Source organism: Barbus barbus, assembly GCF_936440315.1.
Source record: "Barbus barbus genome assembly, chromosome: 36".
Lineage (NCBI taxonomy): Eukaryota > Metazoa > Chordata > Actinopteri > Cypriniformes > Cyprinidae > Barbus > Barbus barbus.
In genome coordinates, this window is record NC_136714.1 from 28,113,950 (window position 1) to 28,130,808 (window position 16,859).

Consider the following 16,859-nt stretch of genomic DNA (forward strand, 5'->3'; position numbering starts at 1 on the left):
ACAAGTGACTGTCATTATGAAGGAGTCCTTGAATCATTGTCAATTTCGTAAAACACTTAATCTGGAAACTAAACAAGTGGCTGTCAAGTGGGAGTCATTGAATTATTTATTCAAGCAATGTGTTCACTCAGAAAAGAAACAATTGGCTGTTTTTATAAATGAGTCATTGGATCATCCCCTTAACCATTTTATTCAAAACATGGATTCATTCAGAGAAATAAAACAAATGGCTCTCATTATGAAATGATTTGTTCAGCACTGATTCTTTCAGAAAATAAAATGAGTGATTCATTATGAGTCGAATTGAATTGTTCATTCATATGATTCATTCAACAACACTGAATCATTGAGTGAGACAAAGTAACTCAATGTGTCTAACATGTAAGTTATTCAATATTTCCTTGTTTATGGAGCTGTTGTATAGAAGCAGTATCATAGTTGTGCTGTTTTCTGTTTCTCGTGTGATATTGCTGATATATCAGTCCATTACTATGTGTTTTATAAAGAATGGAGTCTCTCAGGGGAGCGTCATTGTCTCGCTCATGGACAGACGAGTGGAGAATAATGCTAGTGTTTTTGCAGAAGGGGTTAGCGAGTCTTAAATCGACTCTTGGGAACGGCTTGTGTTGGATGCGTCTCAGAAGCTTCATGTTGGTTTGTTAATGGCTGACCTATTTCTGCTGCCATATGCTTCCTGGAAGGGATTTGCTTTGAAACATAAAAGCCAATGATTTGGATGCAGGAAGAAGATTATGAGCACATCACTCCAGAAGATCTCACATCTGTTGATATGAACGTCAGGAATGATGTGAAGCGCTCAGATTTATTTGTGTTTGCATGTTTGTGAGTGTCTGATAAGTCACATTTACTGCGTTCTTGTATTAGATTAGATTCTTTGCATTTGTTTGTCAAATTGTTATGTTTGAACACAAAATGAAAATATAAAACCTCAAGTGTTTGGAATAATTGAGATGTTTTTTGTTTTATTTAGTCTCTTCTGCTCACCAAGGCTGCATTTATTTGATGAAAAATACAGTAAAATTAGTAATATTGTGAAATATTATTATAATTTAAAATAACTGTTTTCTATGTGAATATGTGTTAAACTGTAATGTATTTCTGTGATCTGCAGCTGTATTTTCAGCATCATTACTGCAGTCTTCAGTGTCACATGATCTTCAGAAATCATAATAATATACTGATTTACTGCTCAACAAACATTTCTGATTATTATCAATGTTATAAATAATATTTAATTTCACCCCAAACTTTTGTAGTTTGTCACAGTTTACACAAAATTATGATAATCATGTTATCATATTAGAATGATTTCTGAGGATCATGTGACTGAAGACTGGAGTAATGATGCTGAAAATACAGCTGCAGATCACAAATAAATTACATTTTACAATTTATTCGCATAGAAAACAGCTGTTTTAATTTAGAATAATATTTCACAATTTTACTGATTTTGCAGTATTTTTGGTTAAATAAATGCAGCCTTGTGAGCAGAAGAGGTATTGTGCACGTTTCTGGGAAAGATCATTTTAAGAGCCTATGAAGCCAAACCTTTTATATTCTTCGATTCTCAAAAGCTCTTTGAGGCTCTTTTGTAGACGTGAAGTTGCGATCGGTTGGAGTCGTCGTTATGTGTTACTCGTGGCATTTTTTTTTCAATCCGGTTTATCAGGAAACTCCAGTGAGAACAGGAAACGGTTGTGTGTCTGATCTCATCTGGCAGATCTTTGGCGCGGACCGAGCTTTATCATGAGAATCATCTGAGACTTCTTCCTCATTTGAGGGAAGGCACATGACCGAGCGCTTTGAGGAACTAGAGGTTTGCAGAGCTGTTTCTCCTGCTGTAATGGAGAACATGAGAAGTTTTGTGACCTGGCTGCATTTCCTCTTCTTCTCTGGCCTCTCGTGATCTCGAGCGTTTTGTGCGATCGAAGGAGTTCTGGAACGTTCTCCAGCTTCAGAATGCTTGGTAGGTTTGTGCAAACCCTCAGTCCAGAGTTATTTTGGTTGCTTGCGTAACCTTTGTGTGCTCAACGAGGGCACCATTCCTGATTCAACCCAAAATAGCTTTCTGAGGAAGTGTTCTTCAGGAAACGGCCTGTAGTCTACCACGATGAGATGATTTCAGGGCTTTATATGTTCAAGCCTTTAGATGATGTTTGATACATGTTGATTTGTATGTAGTGGCTCTTTAAAGGAACACATCACCCAAAAATGTTCAATCTGTCATCATTTATTTACCCTCATGTTGTTACAAACATGTTTTTATCTTCTATGAAACATAAAAGATATAAAAAAAAACCTAATGACACTGGACCCCTTTCATTTTATTGACGACAAACACCATAAAAATCCATGAAATGAAAGTCAAAGGGTCCAGTGTTGTTTGGTTCTTCGAAATAGCTATTTTATGTTCCACAGAAGACAGAAAGTCTCTTAGATCCTTTCTCTGAAGCTCTTCAATCCTTTATAGAGTATATTTTCAGTACAAATCTGATTCTGGGATAATATACGTGTATTAGTAATATGCTACTGAATTCATTTTTTTATTTTTTATTTTATTTAGTAAACTAAAATTGAAAGTAAATCCATTTAAAAAAAAAAAATGAAGAAAATTCCATGAACAAAAATTCTCATATTAATTTAGTTATATACTAAAAACTGAAATAAAAATTAATAAAACATAAACACACATATACATACGTGCATGCATACATACAGTCGTGGTCAGAATTATTAGCACCCTTGGTAAATACTGTATGATCAAAGACATTTTTGTGAAAAAATTCACAAAAAATCTAACCTTTCATTGGATAAGAATTTAAAATGGGGGGAAATATCATTATGAAATAAATGTTTTTCTCTAATACACATTGGCCACAATTAACGGCACCCTTTTATTCAATACTTTTTGAAACCTCCATTTGCCAGTTTAACAGCTCTAAATGTTCTCCTATAATGCCTGATGAGGTTAGAGAACACCTGACGAGAGATCAGACACCATTCCTTCATCCAGAATCACTCCAGATCCTTCAGATTCACAGCTTCTTCTCTTCAGTTCATCTCACTCATCTTCTACAGGGTTCAGGTCAGAGGACTGGAATGGCCAGCAGAAGCTTGGTTTTGTGCTCAGTGACCCATTTTTGTGTTGTTTTTGAGGTTTGTGTTTGGATTATTGTCTGGTTGGAAGATCCAAACATGGCCCATTATAAGATTTCTAACAGAGTCAGTCACTTATTAAAAACTCATCACCAATCACCCTTATAATCAATGATTTGTATATGGGTTCAGTCATTTTAGACACTTTCAAAACTGTTGCAACAGAGATGGAAATATAGTTTTTAAATACGTGAATTATGCTTTCATCTTTGTTGCCACAGTTTTGGAAGTGCCTTCTTCTGTTCTAAAGAAGGGGGTGTCCCAATACTTTTGTCCATATAGTGTATGTACAAATCACTGGTGTTTGGTGATGAGTTTTTGTCTCAAGGTCTGCATATAAAGTCACACCAGAGGAGTTCAGCTGGGATCAGGACTTGTCTTTCTGCAGACCAGTCCAGTTCTTCCACACTGACTCAATCAATCATGTCTTTCTGAACCGTGTCTTATACACAGAGACACTGTCATGTTACAATAGAAAAGGGTTCACATTTTCTGCTAAATACATATGTACAGTTACTCTTTCTTATATCTATGGGACCCATATTCCAAACAACAGAACCTTGATAAAGTACAGTCTTTCATCAAATTTGTTCGTGGACACGGTAAAAAAAGTTGATCCCTACTCACTTGACGTGTTTTATAATCATATCTAAGTCCCACATAAACTAGCTTTTCAAAGAAAAAACGAGGAGTATGATACTTGAATACATTATAAAAATATACCAACAATCGTAAATTAAATTTAACATTCACCGGAAGCTACAATAACTTTGTGCCTGTCACTAACATTGGCCCGAAACTGATAATGAAGCACTAGCCTGGCTGCTCTGTTCTGAACCATCTGAAGGTTTTTGTTTTAGGTGTTTGTCCAAAGCACTTGACCATACCATAGGGCAGTACTCGAGATGCGATAAAACTAATGACTGTACCATATCTTTTAAAAGTGAAGATGGGATAAATGCAGAATTTCCTGGCCACCGCTATACCTTTACCCATAGAACTTACTATATTATCTATATGTTTGGACCAGGACAACGTATTGTCAAGCATCACACCCAGCAACTTATTGGCACCCCGTTAATAAATAAATTCAAATTGGAAGCTTTTAGTCATACTATTTTTGTTACTAAAAACACTACATTTGTTTTTTTTTCAAAATTTTAAATCAATTTATTAATTTGAACCCACTGCGTAATTAACAACTCATCACTTACATTTTCCTGAAGCTCAGTTAATGTATGTGCCACAGAAAACATTGTAGAATCATCAGCATACATAACCGTGTTTGCCTTATCAACAACATATGGTAAATCATTTATAAAAATGGAAAACAATAATGGACCTAAACAACTACCCTGTGGTACACCACAGTAGATATTTTTAGCCTCCGAGAAAGATCCATTATAAAACGCTCTCTGTTTTCTATTAGAAAGATAACTTCCAATCCAATCAAGAGCTGTGAGTGAAAAACCATAACATTTAGTTTAGCAACAAGAATGTCAAGATCAATAACATCAAAAGCTGCGGTATAGTCAATAAGACAGCACCGACCAGTGACAGCACCGACGGAGTGTCCTGGTCTGTGACCATGTTGTGCGTTAGTAAATAATCCATTGATACTAAAATATTGTAAAATTTGTTTAAAAATAATTTTCTCCAAGAGCTTGCTCAATTAGGATTCTTTCCATAGATTTGGATATACACCACTAAGCAAACATCTATTATATATATATATATATATATATGGCAGATTGGTTGAGCGAGCTGATTAGCTACTGTTTTCAGCAATTTGAAAACTCCACAAGATTTATCATCTAGAATTGAAAGCAACCACTGTGTTTTGATCAATAGGACTAAAATTAAAACAACATTTTATCTTTCATCATTTTAACAATAGGTAAACACAATAATGAACGATAATGAAAATATTAATAAAAACTGATAGTATCTGTGATCCTAAACGAAGACTGTATTGAACCCACTCCTTCGTCAAGTTAAATTTTAATATAAATAAACCCAAATTAACTCAAATTGCTGACTTTATGCTCTTCATTTTATTTTTGCATCCACTGAAGTAGCAGTAGTTTTGACATCTCTGGTCCTGCTCCAGTGAGGTTTATGTGGCAGAAATCTGTTGATCGACCCTGTCGTGTGTTTTACATAACGCGTTCCATAAGCTTATATAACCGGCAGTTCTGCAGTGAGAACGACACACATGCTCCACACCGCACACTGAAGATCCCGTTCCACCCGTCTGCACGGATGTGAAGTGAAAGAACCAGATCTTCAGTTCCTGTATCATCTCCAGACTGTGGAAAGACAGAAACGTGTTTGAGGAAACAGTGACTATATCTATCTCTGCTGCTGTCCTCGTTCATTTTTAACCCTCATAATGCATCCAACATCTGTAAAATCTGTTTTCACATTTTGAGTCTGTTTGTCATAAATCGGTATTTTTTTGCAATTAAACCCGTATTGTATCTGATCACCAACTTCTGAATGTTTTTTCAAAGTTTTGAATATTACAATATTATTTTTGCATTTACCCCCTTTTATTAATTGAGAAATTAGACATGAACCACACCAAAAAAAATGATACAAAATATACATACATTTTGTTTCAATATTGAGAAGGAATTTGCTTTCATTATATGAAATTTATAGCAGATAATTTTAAGAATTACTGGTATTAACCCCATTGTAATGAATGGAATTTAATGATTGAATTTATAAGTCATGAGTGCTCAAAACAGTCCAAATTTATGAAACTTGCGTATTTATTTCTAACACAACATCAAAACAATATAAATGTTACTCTGAAAAGTTTTCACCCAAAATAAATTAATTTTGCATAAACTTTCAGATGAAAAAAGTGATCAGTTTTCCATGCTGCAGTGGTTCATCAATAGACACACATGCATGTTCATCAATAAAATTCAGTCCCAAAAGTGTGTGAGATATGCAGAAAAGGTGAATTATAAAAAGTACCCGGGTCAAAAATGAGCTGGACCTGGTAAGAGTAACTTAAAAAATAATTGTACAAATTTTAAAATATATATATACTGTGAATTTTGAAGGTCTTGAAGCATTTGATAAGTTTCGTTCTCTTTCTAAAAACTGCATTTTTTTAAAATTATATATCTGTTCTTGGTTAAAACAGGCCTGAATGCTTTTTGAGGGTTAAACACTTGCAATATTTTTCCAGAGGAAAGATTTGAGACTAACATGTTGTGTGAGTTGGTGGAGCGACATTAAAAGGACATTGGCTTATTCAGAGAGTGTCTTTGAGAGGGGCGGCTGTGCTGGGATCCTGATAGAGGAGGCTGTGAAGGCAGGTCGGCCGGTTGGTGATTAACAAGCGTCAGTAGACTTTGGAATCTGGTTGCGTTGGGATTGACTGGCGTTCACTGCTTCCACTTTTTTCCCCATCGTTCTCTTGTCTTCCTCATTCTTAGCCCAAGGCTGCAGATGTTTTGTGAGCTCTGAAAGAGGGAAGTTCAAGCATGCTTTGCATTTTTAGACCCCCTCGTGAAGCTTTAGTTCCTCTGAGCTCGTTTTGAGGACATGAGAGACTCTTGAGTCTGTCCATGCTCAAAATCAACCAATCAGCAGTCAACCAGATTAGGCTAGTCAGTCTTGAGGAAGCCTGATAAAGTTAGGCAGGTTTAGAGTCATGGTGACCAAATGTCTTTGAACTTAGTGTTGAGAGCAGTGAAATTAAGACATTAATGTAAGGGGCCATTCACGTTTAAAAAAAAAAAGATGAGGGAAGTGGAAAATTCACTTTATTCAACTTGAACATTTAAAGCAGCAATTGAACTCCTTATTATCAGATTGGCTGTGCAAGTCATTTCAACACATCTTGTCTAGTTGAGTCTTGTATAACTTAAATTAAGTTGAAATGGGTTTAATTATTTTGAGTTGAAGTACTGGGAAAAAACATGTTGCCGTGACTCATTGTTACAGTAAATGGGGAACAAAACGCAAGGTCTAATGCTAAAACTTAGCACACACTGTCAACACATGAAAACCGGTCGAGCTCACAATTCTTAAACACTGCGTTGAAGTCTTTGGCACATAAGATGCTTGACAGAAACATTTGTTTTAAGACAGTTCTTTATGTCTTAAATGTACTTTATGTGCCAGTAGGGAACTTCTCCAAGATGCTTGGAAGAACAACCAGTCACCAAGGTACAGTACTGCGAGAAGCTTCAGCCACTGTTTGTCAGAGTTATTTATTAATCATGCTGATATTGGATACTCTGTAAATCTCTTTGGGTAATAATACACCAAATACACCTGCGCACCATTTATAAGAAAGTTTGCTGGTAGGTTCTTCTAACGTCTTGGAGAAGTTTCCACAAGTGTTTTTGAGAAGCGTCTAATGTGGCAAAGTCTTTACATGCTCCACTTGCACACCTTTGGATGCTCTGTAAATCACTTTGGGTAAAAGCTTCTGCCGCATGTAAAATGTGATATGTTTTTTTTAAATCCCAAGATGTTGGAAATATGACAGGCTGAGCTCAGGCTGGCACGCCAGAAGGTTTTTTTTCTCTGTGGTTCTGCTGAGCTGTGCAGGCTGAAGGTTTTGGGTGCGTTACATCTGCTAGATAGATTTCTGTCAGCTGCTCTCCAGTGGCAGCGAGAGGATCAGATCTGTGAGTCCATGTTACGCTCTGCCTGAACACCTCAGCACACATCGCTGCTCTTAAAATGGCTGCCCTTGAAGCTCAAAGGATCTGTGGTGCTCAGTGGCTGTCAGAGCCACGCCAAGCACATGAAAGCTTTACAAATTTCACCCCATTAGCCTGGAAGTATGATGCACTGGCGGACGGACTGCTAGGTGCGATTTGTTGTTTCATGTCTGCTATTTTTGCATTTGTGTTTTCCTCCTCTACCAGACTTTATGGATTGTCCAGATATGGCTGTCGAGTGTAAGTTTGCTTTGAGTTCCTCAGAAACACATCAGGGTGGAGCTGAAACTTGACCTCGAGAGACAATGGGCAAACCTGCCCTGGGACACACTGGCAGTGTTGTTGAGAATGAAGGTTGAAACCAGTGTCTGCTTTTACGGTTTGAGGCCACAGGTGATAAGCCATAGGTGTGAGAGCTCAGATGTCTTTATTCTCGACAAGAAATCTTCTCATCTATCAGGAATTCCAGCCATGAAACCTGTTTTCAGTCTAGTGTCTGTATAACTATTGCATGTGCCAATGTGATGGGTTTCAACCCTTGCGTATTAAACCCATAAGCACTGATGCATAACACTGACAGACATGTGATATTGCCATCGTTTTAATATTTTCATCAGGTGGGTGAAGCAACAGTAATGTAGAATGGAGCTTAATTTGGTAACACTTTATTTGAATGTCCACTTTAGATATTTGGTTGACTTTAATTAAACTAGCAGTCATTAGAGTATTAGTTGACTGTCTGCTTAACATCTGCTAACAGTCGTTCAACTGACTAAAAGTAACTTTGCAAGTACATTATTCAACTAACCCTAACCTAACAGTCTACTAATACACTAATGAGAATTAAGAAAGCTAGTTAGTATAATATCTAAAGTGGACTATTGAAATCAAGTGCAACCCTTAATTTTATCTATCAGCATTTGATTGCAACATGAAAAGACAGTTAATATTTTTCAGTATTATTTTTACCAACTACATGGCCTTGGTTACATCAGTAGAAAGGGTCTTTATTAGCTTTTGATGACAGCAAACTATTTTTATTTTTATTTTTTTGCTTAGAATTGCATGAAATGATATTCATGCAAAATAGGAACAGATAAATTTATTAGGGGATTTAGATTTTTGCATCATATTTAAGGCACATGCATTTGTGTCTCTTATTTTAATAACAGTTGCAGGTCCTTGATAGTATTTTCGTCCATTTTCTTTGTGAATTAAGAGTCTAATCACTATCAATTTATCCTCACAACCGGTAAAAATGGTCTATTGTGCCTTTAGAATGACTGACTAAGATCCAAGTAGAATCTATTTTGTTTGTTTTTACGGCATTGAAGGCCTCCTCTAATGTGTAGCGTTGCACTAAACCCATATAACACTGGCCTTGACATTGAGGCTTTTTCTTGCAGAAATCAGAATGTGTCCTGGTGAGAAAGCCAACCAAGGCTGAAGATTTGCTCTGGTTTTTGTTGATGGCTTTCAGATCTGCAGCGCTGGTACCGTGCTGTACGACTGCTAAATGCATTCCTGTTGTTGTGTTCATGCTAATATTCATGTCCTTGCCACACAGATCAGATTGAGAATGACCCATGATGAAAGAAAAACATGTTCGCTGTTTCTGTACATGGTCGCTTGGTATTATAGAGAAAAGCGGCAGTTGTGGTTTTATATGTATTTTTGGATAAAAGATTTACATGAGGTTACTGCTGAATTAGTTTTATTGAAATCATATGTTCCTAACATACTCTCTGTAATTTCTGGCTCAGTTTGTAGATTATCATGGAAACGTTTTATTGGTTTATGAAAATGTTCAGTGCAATCTAATGAAATATTGCAATATTCCCAAGTACAGCAGGGATTTGTGCACAGACAAGCATGTGTATATGCTTAATTTTGGCAGCTGTGCGAGTATTAATGAAAAAGTATTGATCAGGGACAGAATCATACTTTGTTTCAGCTCATTGATTGGCATGGTTGCCGGGTGCTCTTAGGTCACGGGACATAATAATGCCACCTCTAAGTGAAGGCCCGCCCCATAATCCTTTGTGTTTGCACTGCATCTGAAGCCCTGAGCATTCCTCATCCCTCGGCGGATTCACTCAATCTTATTTCAGAAGGGCTTGATGCAATCTGATGGAACATGCTGATGTAAATACCAAGGCCCACTGGTGTGCTCCAGCTGAGGCTTATCCCGGGGTAATAAAAAAATGGAACAAATCAGCCCATAATCCCTTCTCAGCTATTGTTCTTGGAGCAGACTGACCACTCGCCAAAAAAAGAAGGATTCTTCTGTTGAATTCTGCCTTGTCAGAATTTCAGATTGCTTTCGACTTCCTGTGAAATACAATGCTGTGAAATTTCCTTTCCAAATGTTTGTTTACAGCCTGTGTTTCTGTACTCTTACCCCTTTATTTTCTTTCTGTCTCTAACCAGGTTTCCCTGATTTTCCAGGGAGTCCTAAGCGATGGAAGTGCTGCAATGTGATGGCTGTGATTTCCGTGCAGAGTCGAACGATGAGCTCAAGGCGCACATACAAGACGTCCACACTGCCTTCCTGCAGCCCGCAGAAGTGGGAGAAGGAGACGGGTCGCCCAGACGATCCAGGTCAAATTCGTTAAACTCCCTCAGCCAAACAGAGGATGAGGAAGACTTGAGCAATCACAATTACGACTCGTTGAAAAAGGAAGCAGGTATAACAACATTTGCGATTCAGAAATAATGACACATTAGCAGTTAATGAAACTACATCAGAAGTTTGAAATTTGTTTGAAATAGTTTTTTCCTCTGTTCATGTTTCAGGTATTAAATCCTTTAACAAAGACCTTGGGCACTTCTCCGGTTCAAAGAAAGCTAAACATAACCAGTCAGCAAAACCTTCAAACAAAACGTCAACTCCATTTTTCCAGTGCAAGTTCTGTGTGCGGTACTTCAGATCCAGCTCTCTTCTCAGTGAACACACCAGGAAGGTCCATGGAGAAGCAAGCGATGAGAGATCCCTCAAAACTTCCAAGCAGGCCAGCTGCAGCGATACGACTCACGATGGTGTAGGAACGGTCTTTTCCTGCCAGTATTGCACTTATAAATCCCCACACAGAGCACGGATTCTGAAACACCAGAAAATGCATCACAAAGAAGGTCTACCAGGCCACTCGGCTCCTCCTGCTGGAGCAGAGGTTTTGGATTTGGACTCTGACGCCTCCTCCGTTGAAGAACAATGTGAAGAGTCGCCAGAGGATGTAGAACGTAATGTGCTGGAATCTATGATCAAACCCCAGTCAAGAGGAGGCTTTAACTGTGAGTGGTGTGGATTTCAGACTTCACAAAGGCAGCAGTTAGCCGAACACATGATGAAGAAACACCGTAACATGGTGAAGATCATGGTATCCTTGCAACAGCCCAAAATACAGGACGGAAGTGCGGGATCAAGCAAGTCTGATTCTGCTTCATCCAGGAGAAGCACTCCAACCTCCAATTTGAACCTGAACGATCTAGCGAGCAATGAAGGTTCCTCCGCGAATGCCTCGTCAGTCAAAGTATCCTCTGGCAATGCATCACTCAAGGCCACTTCAGGGATATCAAGTTTTCAGTACTCGCAGCTCACAGCAAAAATACCCAACAGCACAGGATCTTCCATACTCTCAGAGAGATCGGCTTTCACCATGTCAGATATGTCTAGGTCTGGCATGGATCTAGATGCCAGCATGCTGAATGATTCCAGAAGCAGTTCAGATAATGAACTCTGTGACTTGGATGATCCAGAGTCTTACACAGAGTCAGCTGAGGATTCTACTAAGCTACTTCTGTCAGAAGAGGATAATGACCTGCTGGAAACTAAAGGAGTTCCATTCAAAAGATATATGAACAGGTTCCAGTGCCCTTTCTGCTCCTTCTTGACCATGCACCGACGTAGTATTTCTCGTCACATAGAGAACATACACTTATCTGGCAAAGCTACGGTGTATAAATGTGACCAGTGCCCCTTTCTTTGCACCAACCCACTAAAACTTGACTCGCACAAACAATGTCACAGTGGGTCTTCAGAACGGGACACTACGGACTTAACCAGCGAAAGTGTAGATGGTCCGGCTGAACACTCCGAGCCAGTGAACGGAGGAAACGGCAGCTCTAAAATCAACGGGAAAAAATCCAACGCAGTTGAGGAACAGCAGGGTCCTCATCGGTGCTCACTGTGTAATTTCTCCACGGTCACACTGAAAGGTCTACGTGTCCACCAGCAACACAAACACTCATACTGTGATGGAACACAAGTCACGGGTCAAGAGGGCTCATCCAATGAGCAGCAAGATTCTGAATCCGAAACCTACAGTTCCTCGAGCTTCGTTCAGAAAACTCAGACCTCAATCCTTGGATTTTCAACCAAGAAGCATCTTATTGGGAAGACGGCAAGAAAGTCCATCAACGATTTGCCCTTGGATCTCTCTCCTGTCAAAAAACGGACAAGGATTGATGAAATTGCAAACAATCTTCAGAGCAAGATTAGTCAAAGCCAACAGCATGAAGATGTGATTAACCTTGAGGAGATGGATGATGATGTGGAGGAAAATGGGAATCACATCGATTTAGAAACAAGCAAAGAGAGAGAATCCTCTGATGCTCAAAGTCAGCACTACACTTTCAACACTCAGCACCTTCATGCTAGAAATTCTGGAAGTGTTCAGACAGAGCGTGGCGTTGGGAAAAGAAAACGCAATCTGCAGTCCAAACTCAGCTCAAGAAACATTCCCGTTCAAGTAACCATTTCTGATGATGAAGACAATTACAGTGCCTCTTTGGAATCTAAAGATGCCCAAGATCAAAACAGTCAGGATAGCAGAGAGACATATCAAGACAACACTGAATACAATACTGAAGAACCCGGGAACCTGTTCTACTGCAAACATTGTGAGTACCAAAACAAGTCTGCTCGCAGTGTCAGCACACACTACCAGAGGATGCACCCTTATATCAAGTTTAGCTTCAGATACATCCTGGACCCAGAGGATCAGAGCGCAGTCTTCCGTTGTCTCGAATGCTTCATCGAATATAACAACTTTAATGATCTGCACCAGCACTATATGACACACCATCCAGAAGCAAGTAACGTTTTGAACTTTAACCAGCCAGATCTGGTGTACATGTGCCGTTTCTGTTCCTACACAAGTCCAAATGTGCGAAGCCTGATGCCCCATTATCAAAGAATGCACCCTTCAGTGAAGATCAACAATGCCATGATCTTCTCCAGCTACATGGTCGATCAGCCTCATAAGAGTGCTGCTGAGTCCCAAACACTGAGGGAAATCTTGAATTCTGGGCCGAAGAGTTTCAGCTCCACATCATCTGGGTCCAGATCATCATCCAGTCCTGCTCTCAAAAGCATCTGCAAAACGCCAGAAGCAAACACTGAGGCTGAATCTTTTCGAGAAGGTCTGGGTGGTAATGTGGTGGTGTATGACTGTGATGTCTGTTCTTTCTCAAGTCCCAACATGCACTCAGTACTGGTTCATTATCAGAAAAAGCACCCAGAGCAAAAGGCCTCGTACTTCCGCATACAGAAGACCATGCGGGTCATATCTGTTGACCGAGCACAGTTGTCAAACAATTCAACCTACAGCCTGACGAGCACCCCCAAGTCTTCAAACGTCATCTTGCCTGTGGCTCCGGATGAAGATGTTTACTACTGCAAACACTGTGTCTACAACAACCGCTCTGTAGTGGGCGTTCTGGTCCACTATCAAAAGCGACATCCAGAGATTAAGGTGACGGCAAAGTACATAAAGCAAGCACCCCCAACCCCAGGACTGCTGAAACTCATGGATGAGTTACAGATCGCACCCCCTAAACAGTTTCTGAAGCAATTCAACAACGGGATTGAAGGGTCAGGTAATTCCAACACTAAAGGAGCATCCGACAAAGGGGAACCTGAAATGCTGTTCTTCTGCCAGCACTGCGACTACGGGAACCGCACTGTGAAGGGGGTCTTGATTCACTACCAGAAGAAGCACAGGGACGTGAAAGCCAATGCCGACCTCGTCCGTAGACACACGGCTGTGGTCCGGAGTCAGAGAGAACGAGCGCAGATGATTCAAGCGGGAAGTTCCACGTCCACTGCAACTGTAGCTAAAGAAGCAGAAAAATCCAGGTTGTTGCGATCTTTGAAGTGTAGAAACTGTGCATACACATCTCCTTATGTGTATGCCTTGAAGAAGCATTTAAAGAAGGATCATCCTACTGTGAAGGCCACGGCCATGACGATCTTACACTGGGCTTATCAGGACGGTGTGTTGGAGGCCGGTTATCACTGTGAGTGGTGCATATATTCCCACGCTGAACCAGGCGGGCTGCTCATGCATTACCAAAGACGCCATCCTGAGCACAACGTTGACTACACCTACATGGCCAGCAAACTATGGGCTGGTCCTGATACTTCCACCAGCAGACAAGCTGGGAACTCTGAAACGAAGCATTACCAATGCAGAGATTGTGCCTTTGAGGCGTGCTCCATCTGGGACATTACTAACCATTACCAAGCAGTGCACCCTTGGGCCATCAAAGGTGATGAGTCTGTCCTGCTCGACATTATCAAGGGAAACCAAGCACCTGATAAGCTGCTCCCACAACTGCCCAAAGGACACGTTTCCATGTCCAGTCCGTTCAACAGTAACCAGCTGGAAGAGGCTGCAGTTGAAGTCAGCCACCCAACACACGAGCGACAGCCTAATCTCTCTCTGTCTGCCACGTCATCTATCTCAAACAACTCTTACCAGTGCACCGTGTGCTTGTCTGAGTACAACAGTCTTCATGGGCTTCTGACCCACTATGGCAAAAAACACCCGGGCATGAAAGTGAAAGCTGCTGACTTCGCTCAGGAAGCAGATATCAACCCTAGCTCTGTTTACAAGTGCAGACACTGTCCATATGTGAACTCTCGCATCCATGGAGTTCTCACACACTACCAGAAACGACATCCTTCCATCAAAGTCACGGCAGAAGACTTTGCAGAGGATGTCGATCGGGTAAATGAGTTGGTTAGCGAGGTGGATGAGCGATCTAAAACCCAGCGGCAGGGCTACGGTGCTTACCGCTGCAAGATGTGCTCTTACACACATGGCACTTTAGAGAAACTCAAGATACACTATGAGAAATATCATAACCAATCTGCTGCAGACATGTTCAAAACAACTGCCACGCAGTCGCCGACCAGAAGAGACGATTTGGTCGCTGAATGTAGCAGCAGCAGTGTGACCGAAGTCTCTGAGGTCTGTGATTTTAACCTTACGCTTCCCGAAGTCCCAAAGAGCGACAAGCACGCACTGTTTAAATGTCAGCTGTGCAAATACTTCTGCTCCACCCGGAAAGGTATCGCTCGTCACTACCGTATCAAGCATAACAATGTCAGAGCGCAGCCCGAAGGGAAGAACAATGTCTTTAAATGTGCCCTCTGCTCCTACACCAACCCCATTCGCAAAGGCCTTGCTGCACACTACCAGAAACGGCACGACATCGATGCCTACTACACGCATTGCTTGGCAGCATCCAAGACGGTGGGAGAGAAACCGAACAAGGTGATGGTGCCCTTGGCATCAGAGGCAGAGTCTCCAGCGATGAGTGAAGAGCTAAGGCTTGCGGTAGACCGAAGGAAATGTTCACTCTGCTCCTTCCAGGCTTTCAGCAGGAAGAGTATCGTTTCTCATTACATAAAGCGCCACCCAGGAGTCTTTCCCAAGAAGCAGCCCTCCAGCAAACTGGGCCGTTACTTCACTGTGATCTATTCCAATGAGGCAGAGAAACCTCCATCTACGGAGGAGGTGGAAGTCGTTGAAGTTAAGGATGAGGTGGAACCTGAAGGTGACGTGGACTGGCTCCCCTTTAAATGCCTGAAATGCTTCAAGCTGTCGTTTAGCGCGGCAGAGCTGCTGGTGATGCATTACAACGACTGCCACGACAAGGAGCTCAAGCGGGATTTCGTCACCATTCCGAGCCCTGCGGAAGATGGGATGGAGCTCTACCAGTGCACCCACTGTGAAATCAAGTTCTTGACACTTCCCGAACTCGGCGTCCATCTGATAAACCACAATGAGGATTTCCAGAAAAGAGCCATGAGGCTGGAACGAAGAAAACAGCTTCAAAGCAAGCAGAGGACAACAGAGCCACCAGAAGCCAAACCAGAGAATAAGGTGAGCTTAAACACCTTGTAATGGGTAAAAGTGGTTATAATAGTTGACTAACCCAGGCCCGTATTTTTCAAGCTTCTCAAAGTGCCATTTTAGTCTTGAGAATTCATGAAATTTACTCCTACTTTCAAACTTAAGTATAAAAGCAAGTTATCAAATTTCTTAAAGCTAAGAATCACTCTTACTCTCCCAGTTATTTAAGACAAGGTCTCTCAAGTGGTTAGGAGCTGCCAGGAGGGGCTTGTGATGGCACTGAGACAGAGACATGCGCAAATCTTTAAAGAGAGAAAGAATGTTTTAGAAATGACGACGAGCAGCTATTCAAACGGTATAGTTTGTACGGAGCAGGCATCATCTTTGTCAGTAAGTTGGTGAGGGACATAATATCACCACTAACTTTACGCAACAATGCATTTTCATCGGAATTGAACATTGAAGGTTGTGATGACGCTTCATTTCCTTGCCATAATGTATTTTCTTGAAAATAAACTCCTCTTTACATTCAACAAAAAATTTGACACTAAAGAATTTTCAAGAAAATACATTATGGCAAGGAAACGAAGTGTCATCACAACCATTCAATGTGAATTTATCTGAGAATATTCTTAAATAAGAAAATTCTGTGATTGTCCATGCCTGTCGTCATCCAAAATCCCGTCTGGGGCACAGCAACTTGTCGTGAATCATCTCCAAGACTGACACTTACACTTCACTTTTAAATGCAGCTTTGAGCCAAGAATTTTTTTACTCTTAAGTCAATTCCTAGCAGTGTTTTTGTGAGTAATTCTCAGAGGCTTGATAAATGCGGGCCCTGACTAAC

General features: G+C 40.5%; 1 protein-coding gene across 4 annotated transcripts in view; it reads left to right on the forward strand.

Annotated features, from left to right (window-relative positions):
* LOC306856389 (zinc finger protein 462-like) overlaps positions 1–16,859 on the forward strand; it is a gene marked incomplete at its 3' end in the record, with an annotated part of 55,730 nt that overhangs the window by 14,439 nt on the left and 24,432 nt on the right. For 3 of the 4 annotated variants that reach the window (XM_079395657.1, XM_079395659.1, XM_079395660.1), the window contains exons 2-3: positions 10,302–10,558; positions 10,668–16,042. In XM_079395657.1, coding sequence (XP_079251783.1) covers positions 10,333–10,558; positions 10,668–16,042 — 5,601 coding nt within the window. In that variant the 5' untranslated portion in view covers positions 10,302–10,332. The remainder of the gene's footprint in view (positions 1–10,301; positions 10,559–10,667; positions 16,043–16,859) is intronic. The other variant, XM_079395658.1, reaches the window with a different exon arrangement.